General features: G+C 43.0%; 2 protein-coding genes across 5 annotated transcripts; one reads left to right on the plus strand and one right to left on the minus strand.

The window, feature by feature from the left end:
* Window positions 1-1,679: 1,679 nt before the first annotated feature.
* Window positions 1,680-4,980, plus strand: LOC101772953 (protein TIC 21, chloroplastic). 4 transcript variants are annotated; one of them, XM_004965732.3, is made up of 5 exons: window positions 1,682-2,100; window positions 2,859-3,116; window positions 3,505-3,708; window positions 4,469-4,599; window positions 4,732-4,980. In XM_004965732.3, exons 1-4 carry the CDS (start codon window positions 1,798-1,800, stop codon window positions 4,568-4,570), a joined length of 867 nt encoding a protein of 288 aa, XP_004965789.1. In that variant the 5' UTR covers window positions 1,682-1,797; the 3' UTR covers window positions 4,571-4,599; window positions 4,732-4,980. The 4 variants fall into 4 exon arrangements, with proteins under 4 accessions (XP_004965790.1, XP_004965789.1, XP_004965788.1 ...); XM_004965731.3 differs by having other exon boundaries at window positions 4,740-4,980; XM_004965733.3 differs by having other exon boundaries at window positions 1,680-2,076; window positions 4,469-4,978.
* Window positions 4,952-13,012, minus strand: LOC101770428. Its single transcript, XM_022826130.1, has 9 exons — window positions 8,800-13,012; window positions 8,098-8,299; window positions 7,852-7,999; window positions 7,319-7,403; window positions 6,895-6,982; window positions 6,542-6,812; window positions 6,422-6,464; window positions 6,229-6,332; window positions 4,952-5,705 (listed from the first exon to the last, which is right to left on the minus strand). The coding sequence occupies exons 1-9, from the start codon at window positions 13,010-13,012 to the stop codon at window positions 5,292-5,294; spliced, it is 5,568 nt and encodes a 1,855-aa protein (XP_022681865.1). The 3' UTR covers window positions 4,952-5,291.
* Window positions 13,013-13,025: the final 13 nt, after the last annotated feature.

The following is a 13,025-nucleotide window of genomic DNA, read 5'->3' on the forward strand; positions in this document are numbered from 1 at the left end:
TCCCTCTTTTTTACCCCTTTCTTTTTTTTTCTCCCATTTTCCCTTCCTTATTCGTTCTTTTTTTTGAGCCCTTTCTTTATTATCCATTCTCCGCACCGGCTACGGGCTACCCAGCGAAGCGTCTCTGCTGTCTGCTCTGTGCCCCTGTCCGACTGCCCCCCGCCGTTTTCCTTCCTCCGTCCTTGCGTTGCTGCTTCCGCGCGCCGCTCGCCAGGCCGGCAGCCCGAGCGCTGCCTCTGCTGTGCCACAGCTGCCGCCTTCCCAGCTCCGCGACCAGCTCTGCCAGTGCTCCGGCATCGAAGCTGTTTTGCTTTTCGGCGTTTGGCAGGCCACCGGCTTCTGCAGGAGCCCTGCCAAAGGGCGCAAAGCTAATAACACAGCCAGCTGCGGGCTGTATACAAGTGCCATGTCACTTAAAGCCTTCATTAACAAACACTCGTATAAGCTGGCTAATAGGTTTGTGTATTGAAGATTTAAGTATTTAATGTTTGCCCATGCATATCATCACTGTGGCTATATCTCTGTAGACATTTCATTGAACAAAGTACAGATATGCTCATGAATGTTCAGCTACTACTCAGGTGCGTCAGATCGGAGATATATCATGCTATGAGTAAAGATATATTCACATGATCATGATCCCATCATAGCACAATCTTGCTTGACAGATCAAAGTTCAGTTCAGAGAATGCATCAGATATTCAGATTGGATAGCACGGTCCTGAAACAGAATAGCACACAAACAAGCAGATTTCAGTACAGAAGCAGGATAAAATTGGGGTGGCCCAGGCGCCCAGCGGAGGCCATTCGAAGCCGGCGCCGATGAAGTCGCTGGAGAGCAGCGACCTTTTCGTTGTCCATTGCACCTCCGGCCCGAAGGCTCCTTCCTCTCCTCCCCGCCGGCCTCTCCTCTAATGCCTCAATGGCGACCAAGCGCCCCAGATTCCGGCGGGATTGGGACTGCGGAGCCATCTCGCTGGGCCGGGGGCGCCGATGGCGGGTCTGGCGGCAAGGGTTCGGAGGTGGCGATTGGGGACGATTTGGGCATGAAATTGGGGGCTTTTTGCTTCAGTTTTATGTGCGTGGAGTCGATTTGAGCGAAGGCGATAAGCGCGTGAGGAAGGTGTGGTGGAGCACGGGATCGCGAGGAGGAAGAAGCGCCTGTTCGTCGCTCGCAGCGGGTAAAAGCGAGCGTTATCTTCTCGTATCTTACGCTTCAGCCGGGCGACTCCTCAGGCTGTTTGGATACACCTCCTACTTTACACCCGTCACATCGGGTGCTTGATACTAATTAAGAGTATTAAATATAGACTATTTACAAAATTCATTGTATAGGGACAAATCTATTAAATCTAATTAGTTCATGATTTGACAATGTGCTGCTACAATAAATATGTGCTAATCATGGATTAATTAGGTTCAATAGATTCATCTCACGAATTAGTACGAGGTTCTGCAATTAGTTTTATAATTAGCTTATGTTTAGTTCTTCTAATTAATATACAAATATTCGATGTGACACTCTTAAAATTTAGCACCTCGTACCAAACAACCCCTCAACATACGCCCGCTTCCTTCTCTTTCCTCTCTTCTCACTCCTCCAGCTAGGATTTTTCTGACGTGTACAACCCCTCAGCCTGCCGACTCGGAGCTATTATACTTGCTCTAACGTTCTCCACCAAATTTTGTACTGTACCACTTCTGGGAAAGCGTTCCAAGACGAACTTTTTTTATCTCCAAGCAAAGAATCAGTGAGAAACCCCGTGACCGGCAAACCGCCCGAACGCCCGCGCACAAATGCGGTCGCTCCTGCTCTCACCGGCCTCGGCGCCGCCGAGGCCACCCCTCTCGACGCTGAGGCTGCGGCTGGTTTCCTCTCCCATCGCATCAGCGCCGGTGCCGAACTCCGGCTTCTCCGCTCCCAGCCGCGCGGCCGCCATCGTTGGTACTGGTACCTCATCTTATGCTGCCGGCCGAGGCTCTTTACCGCGTCACCTCGACGCGGCAGCCGCGGCGGGGGCTGGGGCGGCGCCGTCCGGACCTTCGGACCCCACTCCTCTCTCTGCGGAGGACGAGGTCGAGCGCGCCAAGCTTGCTCAAGTACCATTCACTCGCCTTCTCATTGATCTGTGGAGCTCCGGTAGCCGTACTACTACTAAGATTTGTACCCTCTGGTTTTCGGACAGCTAGTGCTGTCTAGTGTCCTGGTGAGATTGGTTCTGCAATCTTGCTCTCGTTGTTTCTGATTCATGTAATAATCGGTCAATTAGGTGCTGATGTTTGAGAGTAGTGCGCCTCAAGAACACACAAGGAAAATATAGGCAATGCCGTGGTCGTTTCTAGTTCCGCTTCTGCTTTGAAGGAAGCCAGCAGCAACCAAATGAAGTAGTACTCGTGCCTGGCATGTCAAAGAATGCCAGGGGACAGATTTTTCACACCTAGCCAACCTCCCGTTAAAAAGAACTTCAACCCAGCATTTGGTCAGGATTATAGAACCTTACTTTGGTTCAACTTTGACGATATGTTGCCTTGTAGTCAAGTTTTCATACTGTGGTATCGTTTAGTTTTCATGATTCCTGAAGTTGTCACTGTAATCTGGTTCCAAATCCATTTGTTAACTATTAGTCACTATCTTTTGTTATCGTACTGCTATGCAACTTAGTGAAATCTTCACACATTTAATAGAGTTGTGTCCTGAACAAACTTTAACTTGATGGCTTTTCTAAATTGTCAAGCTATTTTTCTCCATCATATGGTTACATGATTTACCGACACTCATGTTCACGGACATGTTAATTACTCCGTATACTATGATTCTCAAGCATTAGCTAATTGGTATTTACCTTTTCTTTCTGCAGGTTAGCAAAAAACTAGAGAAAACAGCACGGTATTTTAAGAATCTGGGTACCCTGGGATTTTGGTCCCAACTGGTGTGCACAACTATTTCAGCTGGAATTCTCTCATTCTCTGCAGTTGCTACAGGGGATGTAACAGCTCCCTTTACATTCATAGCAACTTCAGTTGGTATCCTTGCAGCCTTTATCTCAGTATTCCGGTCATTTGGTTATATCCGCCTTTCTGAAAGGTTTAGAAGAACAGCAAATGAACCTGCTAAGGTACTCCCGTTGCCTAAAATAAACAGCCGCAATATCTTTTTTTTCATGTTAAACAAAGCATTGCTCCTATGTCATAAACCACTTACATTAGCCTATGATAGTGGCACACCATCTTGTACCCGTCTACAGCCACCTCATGTCCGCATCTGGAGCATAAACCATTCACACACATTATTTGTAGCTATTGGACTTATTTTTCACTAAATCTGCTGGAAGTTAAATTGGCTGGACAGATTCTGATTGAAGCTAAATAAGAATTGGGAGCCAAATGGGGCCCAATAATATTTGGTGTGTTCTTTTTAATTGCTTTTTTCTTTTGCATTCTTGATAAACTGTTTTGGACATACTTCTGAGCCAAAAACTAAACTGGCTTTTTCCTTTATTCCAGGCTCCTCCTCGTGCTGATGTGGTTAAGAATCTGAGAAATAGTATCGTGTTTAATGTTGTTGGAATGGGTGCTGCAGTTCTTGGTCTGCAGGCAACTGTAGGTGCTTTGGTAGCCAAAGCCCTCACTACCTCATCAGTGCCCTACTACCAGGGAATACCCCCTGGCCAGAGTCCTGTTCTCGCTTTAGATATTTTTCTTGTTCAGGTATGCCACTGTTCATTTTCCATTTGATAGTTTGCTTCGCTTCAGTGTGAATAGCTATGTTGGTGTTTCATGCTTCGAAATGTCCAATGATCTGCTTTATTTATAATGAGAGAGTTTGTCCCATGTATTTCAAAATGACATGCACTATATTCACAAACATTGGAACATGCAAGGTCCAGCCGTCCAGGGAACTGAAAATAATTAATCAAATCGATACTATGATTATTTCCCATAGTCATTGTCTTGTCCTCATCCTGAAGGAAGTGTAGGATCATCCCAAACCTCACCGGAAGGAAAAAAAAAAGCCACTACATGTTCTAAGATTTATGTTTGGTCATATTGATCTTACCATGTTTATTTGACTTGACACTGTGGATAGCCTGATTTTTTTAATTACTAATACTCCCTCCATTCTCATTTGATAGTGCTATTTCACCTTGGCACGATGACCAAGAAAAGATAATCCTACTTATCATCCATTTAACCATACCATTAGCTATTCCTCTTAAACAAGCAATTCATTAATTCTTAGACTTCTTGATATCCACGTAGCCAATCTCGAGTGGAAGAACGAAGGGTCGCGCGTCAAGTTCGAGACAGCTATTAAATGGATGGATAGTTGGATTGAAATAAGATTACCAAAAAAGAATTTTTCAGATTTAGAAAATAACCCTATCAAAAGAGAATGGAGGGAGTAATCTTCAACATTGATACTGGAGCACTGATCATTTAATGCAATTTTTTCTATCATCATGTGCAGGCTTCAGCCAACACAATTCTCTCGCATTTCCTTGGGCTATCGAGCTCACTGGAGCTGCTGCGGTCTGTAACACAAGCTGCCCTGGTTCCGAAACCAGCATGAGCTATGCGTGCAGTTCTAAGACCTGAAGAGTTTGTACTTTATATGCTCCAGCTTTTTGTTGTTTGTATATTGAGTTCGAGTGCATCCTTTTTTGTATTTGTTGGTCTCTGTTCTTTTTTGAATTATGAGCTCAAAGGCTCAAATTGATCTAGTTGCATTAGCTTTTCAGATTTGAATGGCAAGACTCCAAACATATGAGAATGGCTCTTTTTCTCAGAAGTCAGGACTGAATACCCCATTGCTGTGAGTTACAAACTCAGATGGAAGCTCCGGTGTAAAATATTCTTTTACTGAAGTACTACTTTGCTTAAGCTCAACATCCGCATGTATCTTTGGAAAAAAAAAAAGACAGAAATCCGAAGCATACTAGATGTGCAAGGCAATGTAAAATATGAAATTTCCATTTCCTCTTTGCAACTGTAAATGACTGTTTGTTACATTCAACTATGGGTAATGTTGAAAAAACACAGGTATTACAGCAAGCAACTCTCACAGCTCTACCACTGCATATGAACCCTATATATTTCCTAAGAGATATACATGACGAACAAAATGAAACCTTCAACCATGCAAAAACTGACCGCCCTGTACAAGCCAGTCTTCAAGAGATACAAACTCCAGTCAGCGCCTCAGCCTCTTCAAGTCTTCATGTACAGTGTAACATTATCGCCTTGACACAGTAATAACACTGCAGCTGTACCTAGTACAATGAAAGAACCTGTCAAACTCTTGCGGTTCTCATGATCCGAAGTGGCTTGATTAGTGCTTCAAGATTGTCAGCCCGCATCTTGAGATTTCGTGAGTCCAATTCCATCAGCTGTATGTCATCTGAAGTATCCACATCTCCAGTGACTTCAATATCGGCACCAAGGTCAATGAAGTCAGCTAAGTCATCACCAGAGACTTGCTCCCGTTTCTGTCTCTCTTCTTCCTCTGAAGAAACTACCCTTGCCCCTCTTCGATGACCAATACTTGTGTCAAAATACCTGCCCCAACTGTTGGTTTGGAGTGTGTCTACTCTGCTTCTCTTGGATTTGATTTTCTTCTTAGGATGATGAAGCTTGCATCTTGATTCTTGCGGGCACTCTCCTGTTGCCTCAAAGACAGGGCATACATAGCTGTGCTTTTTACGACACTGCTTGTAACAGAGATTGTTTCAAGTCCATGAAAAGATTAGTGGTCGTGATTCAGAACATGTAAAAGTAAAGTCTAAGGATCCCAAAGTTTAAAAGGTGAACAGACTCTGTTTTAAAGCAGAGCCATGCTTGCACTTCTCAGTGGGAGACAACATGCTTTTCCAGCTTAGGTCTCCCAAAAAAAGGCTTACTCTATTCACAATCTTTCAGATCTATTTAGCTACGAAGAATCAACACTAAACTAAATTAGATGATCCAAATTGAAGGAACTAAAAAGGCGTGGACTGACATTTTTTTACTCCCTAAAACATTTCATGCCAGAAAAATATACATAAAAAACATTAGTTACATTATTTTTTTTCTTGAGATATTGTCAACACTAACAACTAAGCGGAAGCAATGGCTTTATGCTACATCCATCCAGAAAAACCATGCACCTACCTACTCTCCAATTAGGGTAAAGGTCTGGAAATAGAAATTTAAAAGAAGACCAGGATATATTTGCAGTGATATCATAGATACCTCATCACCATCAGCACAGTATCCCTTCAAAAAATCTTCACAAACAGGTGCTTTCGAGTTCACTTTCACATGCCTATAGGGACAGGCTGTGTTGGTACAAAGCCCTGCAAGCGATGCCAAACATACATGTAAGCAAGCAATTGTTTGCAATAAAGATAGTGAACAACGGTGCAGTGACACTGAAGTGAATCACCTCGTAGAAAGTAAGAACAATCTGGCATTCTTTCAGGAAGAACCTGCAGGACAGATACTCATGATGGAAAAAAAAAATCAAAGGCATGATCAGCAGCAGAATCAAGAAGAAATATCTTACCTTGTGAGTCAGTTTGCAGCTAGTATTAGAACACAAGCCTTTAAGAAATTTAGTACAAATAGCCACCTTAGCTCGGTCATGAATGTAGGGACACTTGCCACCAGATTTTTTACACTCGCCGAAGCGAGTGAAGAATTGACAATATTGCTGCTTCTTTGCCAAGCGTGTTCTAACAGTGTGCAAACTCCATCGAACTTTCTCACTTGCAAGCATGCGGATTACTTTCTTTGGATTTCTGACCAGTTGGTTACCTTTGTTAACACGCACATATCTGCTTACAAAGACAGAACAAGATTTCATGATTTTGTTTGTTTTTCTAATACGACAGTATGCAAGCATGGTGCAAGACATACTCATTGCAAGTTGATGGCACCCTGGAATCTGAAGATGCTCTGTTGCTATTTCTTAATTGATTGGCAGCAACAGTTGCAGAGTATTGATCTGGGGAAAAAAAGGGAATTGTGAACCATCAGTGAAAACAGCACAAACATAGTGAGCAAATTAACGAACAGATATGAGATGAGGCAGAAACTGGTATAGCTTTAAGAAAGGTAGTTCAAAGTAATGTATTCCAACATGGAAAGGATATTCATCAAAAGTAATTACTAATCAACCATGAATCCCATTAAATTTTAAGGCAGAGAAGCATAATTTATATGAAAGGAACAGTTGCATTGAACAGAAGTATATAGTTACGTATCATGAATATAATACAACCATCCAAGACAGTGGCAATAGACGATCAAACCATATATGGTAGACAAGTTAATGCATTACCATTCCTTCCCTTGTTACGGATAGACTGCCGATTTCTCTTTTCTCTTTTCTTTCTTTCAACCTCGGCAACTGCCAGCGTAGCTTCCTGTAATGCAGATTTCAAATCGCTCATGTTTGATTAAGCAAAACTAGTGCAACGTAGCAGGACCTATTACTAAATAAAATAATGTCCTCGTAGTTGAAAAGCATAGAAATTACGCCATTGTAGCAATTCTATATAAGTTTAACAAATGAAACCAGGAGACAAGCTAACCGTGTAGCTGTTATGATGATTCTCCTGATAGTCTAATAATGTCAACTCTTGAAACCAGGGAATCATTTAAGGATAATCAGTTACATTTGCGATCAGACAATAAACTTCAGTTAGAAGCTTCTAGAGCAAAAAAGGAAAGTCCAGTTATATTTAGTAAATCTATTCTCACAGATTTCTATTGGGGTCTGCATCTGAATAAAATGCTATGATGATTTTCTCACTACACCCAATTCACATAGATTATTAAATATGAACGATCAGGAAGAGTTGAATTCAGTACCTCATTAACCTTTTGAGAATGTTTCTCAAGGGACCTTGACCATTTCAAACTCGATCCGCCTATGCTTAACACTCCAGATTTCCGAAGAGAGAATCCATCAGTCGACACAGTATAAATGGTACTTCTCTTCCTTGTTTGCAATAGTTTTCTGATAAATGGTAGAAAAGCATGACTTGCCATTAACAAATTGAATGCAATGCTTCTAGAGAATAGGGTAAAGATCAGAGACCAGACTGCTATGGTTACCTCACTATCCCTAAAGAGCTTGTATTCAACAACGATGGATAACTGCTTCTGAAGTTCTGGCAGAACATTTTTCTTTTCCATGGAAGTATACGAGGGAAGACCTTCATATGACTAGTTCCCACAAAAGATTTCCTCCGTGGATGCTGTCCACTAAGTGTCCACACGTGAGAGAAACTTCCCACAGTATTTGTTGTCTTAAGAGCTGCATTTAGAAAAGATTACACAAAGTGATATTTCAAAATCAATTAGCATCGCTTCATTTTCCACTACCAAAGCTGCCCTCAGAATGTTGGTCAAGAGAGAGAGAGAGAGAGAAAGAAAGGCCCACAGCAAAGTAGTTTAAGACAAAGATGCTGTCCACGCAATATAGTTGAAAAAAGTAGTCACCAAAGATTGTAGGCAAAGCAATGTGAGGTCATCATAGAAAATGCAGGAGAAAGGTGTTCACATCTCAGGCTTCAGAAAGTGAAGAGTGGTATACTAAGTGGAATGGTCATCTGTAAGACTATAACTAGATATGCATAGTTTGTCCTTGAATCTTTCAATTCAGTTAATGTTCATGAAATTAAAAAAAAAGAAAAGTAGAACCATTATATGCAATTTTCAATCAAGTTCCAGCATACTAGAGAATTTTGGCATGTTAACTAAATAGCAACAAATTGGTTAAAGGCACAGAAGCAAGTGTTTTACATAATATGTTACCTCTGTGTGGTCTGTCCTTGGCCACAGTGTTGGAGGATGCAAACATTAGAGATTTATTCTCACCTGACTTTATATTCTCAGCCTGAGTCATATCTTTTGTACTTGAAACATCAGAAGTAGAGGAACCCAAAACAATCTGATTTTTCCTTTTCTTAAAATAGAGATCAGATGTTGCGGATGGCTGCATCAACTTATCCATGGAACTGTTACTTGAGTCACCAGGATGTTGCCCCTGTGAAGCAACTAGTTGATTTAACTTCGGTCTTACATAAACTGCTTTACCAGCATCCAGGGGTTCAGACCTATGCAATGGATTATCAACTCCTGAGATAACCTGCCCATTCGAATCTTCCTTTTCAGTTTCAAGAAGCTGCTGGTTCTGCAAAGTCTGAGACAAAGGCTCCAAAAGATTCACAGCACAACTGATGGATTTGGTGTGAAGTGGCAAAGGGGGAGTCTTGGGTCTTTCAACTGAAAGATTAGAATGTGCAGCGGCATCATTTGAATCAACTTTCCTGACAAAGTTCAAGCTCCTCCTCATAACAGGCTTACTCAACTTATTTTGAGCATCTAGATTAGAAGAATGAGGGTGATTTCCAGTGGCTGGATTTCTAATGAGGGCATTACCCTTGCGGATATAAGAGTTTTGACTTTGGCCATTCTTCTTTATTGGCAGTTTGGGGGGCAATCCTGAAGGCTGAGAAACGTGCAAAGATGAAATAGAAGATGAAACATTGTCCCGACGCCATGTCCTGTGCCTTGCATTCTGGTTTAAGCGAGGGGGCTCTCGCGATGAACTGGGCAAAGCGACCTGCTTAGCAGGTACCTTCGAAACTGTGGAGCTCGCAATATTAATTCTGGGAGGTGATTTTACTACAGAGTTGACTACTGAATCTGACACTGCCTTCCTGCTATCCTCCTTTGGTGCTAATAGCTTGTCTGAAGAACTGATAGAATGTTGAGTGGATTTGCATGATTGATGTTCCTTTTTAGCTTCTGACACAATAGCTTCAATCCAGGAAGATAACGGATCAGGCTTTGTGCTTGGAACAGCCACATGATCCTCAGTATTACTGTGATAGGTGTGATCTGGATCAACATATACCTGAGAAGAAGCTAACTCTCCACCTGGAACAACAATGGAATGTGAAGACAAGAGAACAGGTTTATCTATAGGTTTATCCACTGTGTGAAAGCTGTATTGATCTAAAACATTTACAGAACTAACATAACCTGGGAGAATGGCCTCAGTCTCATCATCAATATCCTTATTTCTCTCTTTAGTTGCCAACAGGTCAGATTGAGGAGTGTTGTTACCACATAGATTAAGGCTGTCATCCTGGCCAGACAAAGCATCAATACTCCCACGCTGTTCCATATCTGGCATAATATCATGATCCTGACATATAGAAGCACCTTCATCCATAATCTGGTCCAAATCTAACCTATCAGTACTACCAGTAACATCATTATTCACATAACTAACTGTCAGTGGTAAAGTCAACCAATTTTGAACACCTGCATTGATCAAGTCATTGCCAGATTCACCTTTTCTATTGCTAATACTACCAAATTCTGTCTTTGTCACAACATCAAATCCTTGGTTTACTTCCATTAGCTTATGGTTTTCCTCAGGCTGTCCCTCACTCTCTGTGCGACTGAAATATATATTATTACCAAGGGTCAAAGCTGTAGGAACAGAATGCTCACTATTACCAGATACAGATGGTGAATCATGGGAATGTAAGAAGGAGAAATTGTTGTCAGGCGACGGATGGGTTCTATGAAGATGTGTCAGTTCTGCTACTTGAGATACAGTATTCCTTCCTATACCATTATCCAAATTAACAGCACCAGAGGAATCCTTCATAGGATCATCATCCAACGATGATAAATTTGTGCTCTCTATATCTCTAGATGCCTGCAGATATGTATTCACAACTTCCCGGGAGAAATCTGACTTACTTAAAGCAGGTTTCGCATCATGGAGAAGATATTCTGGAGCACACACAGAGTTATCTGAAGTTCCTACATACTTTCCGCTTAAATCCATAGAGCGCTTGCCTGCTTCACTCTGAACAAACTTACTGATAGCAACTTCTGCTGTATTAGGAGCTTCGGGGCACTGTATTTTTTCGGAGGAGCTTGAATAAATGGGCACTTGGCTCTCCTTCTGAACACTCTCAATAACACTAACTTCCAGTGTATTGGAAGCTTTTACTTGGTGTGTAAAAGAAGCAACAGTTTCACTTGGTTCAATTGGTATTCTGCACTCTTTCTCCTTGTTTTCATTAACACTGATTTCCGGAGTATTGAGGGCTCCACAAGAGCTAACAGATAGCATATATTTTTCTCTTGGATTCTTAAGCATACCTTCTTCCTTGTGGGCAGTAGCAGTGGCTTCTGCAATCTTGAAAGGTCCCTCAGAATTCTCTAAAGAAGCAACACACACTTCACTTGAACCCATCAGAATCATACCCTCTTTTTCATTATCATCCTTGCTCATAGTCATGCTGACTTCAGCTGTCATAGGTCTTCTAATAGAATCATTTACGAAGAAATCACCTTCTTCCCTCCTGCCATTCCCATTTTCACTGACTTCTGCAGTATCATCCTTACCTCCATGCACATACGAAGCATTGTTTCCACTCAGGACCTCAGGAACTTTGTCCTCAATGTTCTCCACTTCACTCTCATGTGTTCTCACTGCATCAAGCATCCTTGGGGAATTACTTGCAACATTGAGTGCACCTGAAACAGCCAGAATTTCACCACCCTCTTCCTTCTGAGAATTATTGGTTTCACAAGGAAAAGCAGCATTTATACCACTTGAATCGATGGAAACCCCATCCTCTTGTCTCCCAGGATGCTCTCTAGTTGTATTAAATGTTTTGGTAGATTCAATGGCTGGTGAAGCATTACCATCAACTGAATTCATGAAGCTCCTATCATCTTCTTTTCCAGGATGTTCTCTCCTGCTAACACTTGCTGTACCAAGAGCACCGGTAGATGCAATGGTTGGAGAAGCATTGCTCTTACCCAGATTCACCAAGTCATTACTTTGTTCCCTTTGGACTTCCACACTGTTTGCAACTCCTGCTGTATCACTAGTGCTGACCAAATTGTGTGCAGAAATAGCATCCTTCTCAAAAGACGATGATGTGATCTCACCTTCTTCCTTCTCAGAAGCGTTTGCATTAGCATCGATGCCATCCTTCTTTTCTGAGACAATTGGACTAGTTTGTTTATCTTTGGTGCAGATCTTCCTAACAATTTTCTTGATGACTATCTTTTTCACTTTCTTCCCACCAGCCCCAGGAAAAGCAGCCGATCTTACACCTCCACTAGTGAATCCCGGTATATTATTCTCAACCTTATCAGGCTTCTTGGTAACCTTACTGTCAGACTTCTTGGTAACCTTACTAACAGCTCTTTCTTTTTCCTTGGCCTCCGATGAAGGCTTCACAAGAACTGAAGCCAATACCTTCTCACTTGTCTTCACCACATTCTTCTTCATTCCTGCACTATCACCATTATCCTTACTATCAGCACTCTTTGACTTGCAATCCAAAGAAATCACGCTGGCCAATTCCTTCGGAGCGGACCCAGGGTTCTTCATCTTGCTCGGTGAAATATGCACCTTCCTTGGAGAAGGTGGCGTGTACACTGAGGGATTCTCCTCGATGCGCTGCCACACGGACACTCTTGCAGGGGCGGTCTGCGGGGCGCGCCTCGGATACCCGGCACCCAAGGAGTTAGGCGAGCCCGGTAGCATAGCCGACGTGGACATCGGCATCTTTCTGTTCCCATTATTGCTGTCGCTATGCGTTACAAAGCCCTCGTGGCTGCTGTAACCAGAATAGCTAATTTCCCTATCTACAAAACTGCCTTCCGGAGGCGGGGAGTAGCTCGGGTGCAGCTGCTGCCTCTGGCGGCGGGGTGGCGGGCCAGAGCTTGACGTGCTCTCCAGGTCACCTGAGTCATGCATGGCACAGCGGTACCTCTTGCGCGCGCCGGGCGGCGACACGCGGAGCTGGTGGGCAGGGTAGCGCCACCGCTCCTCCTCAACCTCCTCCCTCGAGAGCGGCGGCTGCTGGTAGTGGTGCTGCGGCTGCAGATGGTGGGGGTGGGGGGGGTGGTGGCTGGGGGCGCGGCGGATCTCGTCGGCGGGGCGGAAGTCGTCGCCGCCGTGGTATGGCTTCTGCTTGTGCATTCGATGACTTAAC

Source organism: Setaria italica, chromosome IV (genome assembly GCF_000263155.2).
Source record: "Setaria italica strain Yugu1 chromosome IV, Setaria_italica_v2.0, whole genome shotgun sequence".
Lineage (NCBI taxonomy): Eukaryota > Viridiplantae > Streptophyta > Magnoliopsida > Poales > Poaceae > Setaria > Setaria italica.

Coding starts and splice junctions, on each gene's coding strand:
- LOC101772953 (XM_004965732.3), top strand. CDS start 1,798: ATGCGGTCGCTCCTGCTCTCACCGGCCTCGGCGCCGCCGAGGCCACCC. Junction 3,117..3,504: donor CAGCAAATGAACCTGCTAAG/GTACTCCCGTTG, acceptor CCTTTATTCCAG/GCTCCTCCTCGTGCTGATGT. Junction 3,709..4,468: donor TAGATATTTTTCTTGTTCAG/GTATGCCACTGT, acceptor CATCATGTGCAG/GCTTCAGCCAACACAATTCT.
- LOC101770428 (XM_022826130.1), bottom strand. CDS start 13,012: ATGCACAAGCAGAAGCCATACCACGGCGGCGACGACTTCCGCCCCGCC. Junction 8,300..8,799: donor CAAGGACAGACCACACAGAG/GTAACATATTAT, acceptor TTCTAAATGCAG/CTCTTAAGACAACAAATACT. Junction 7,404..7,851: donor ATTCTCAAAAGGTTAATGAG/GTACTGAATTCA, acceptor TCTGCATTACAG/GAAGCTACGCTGGCAGTTGC.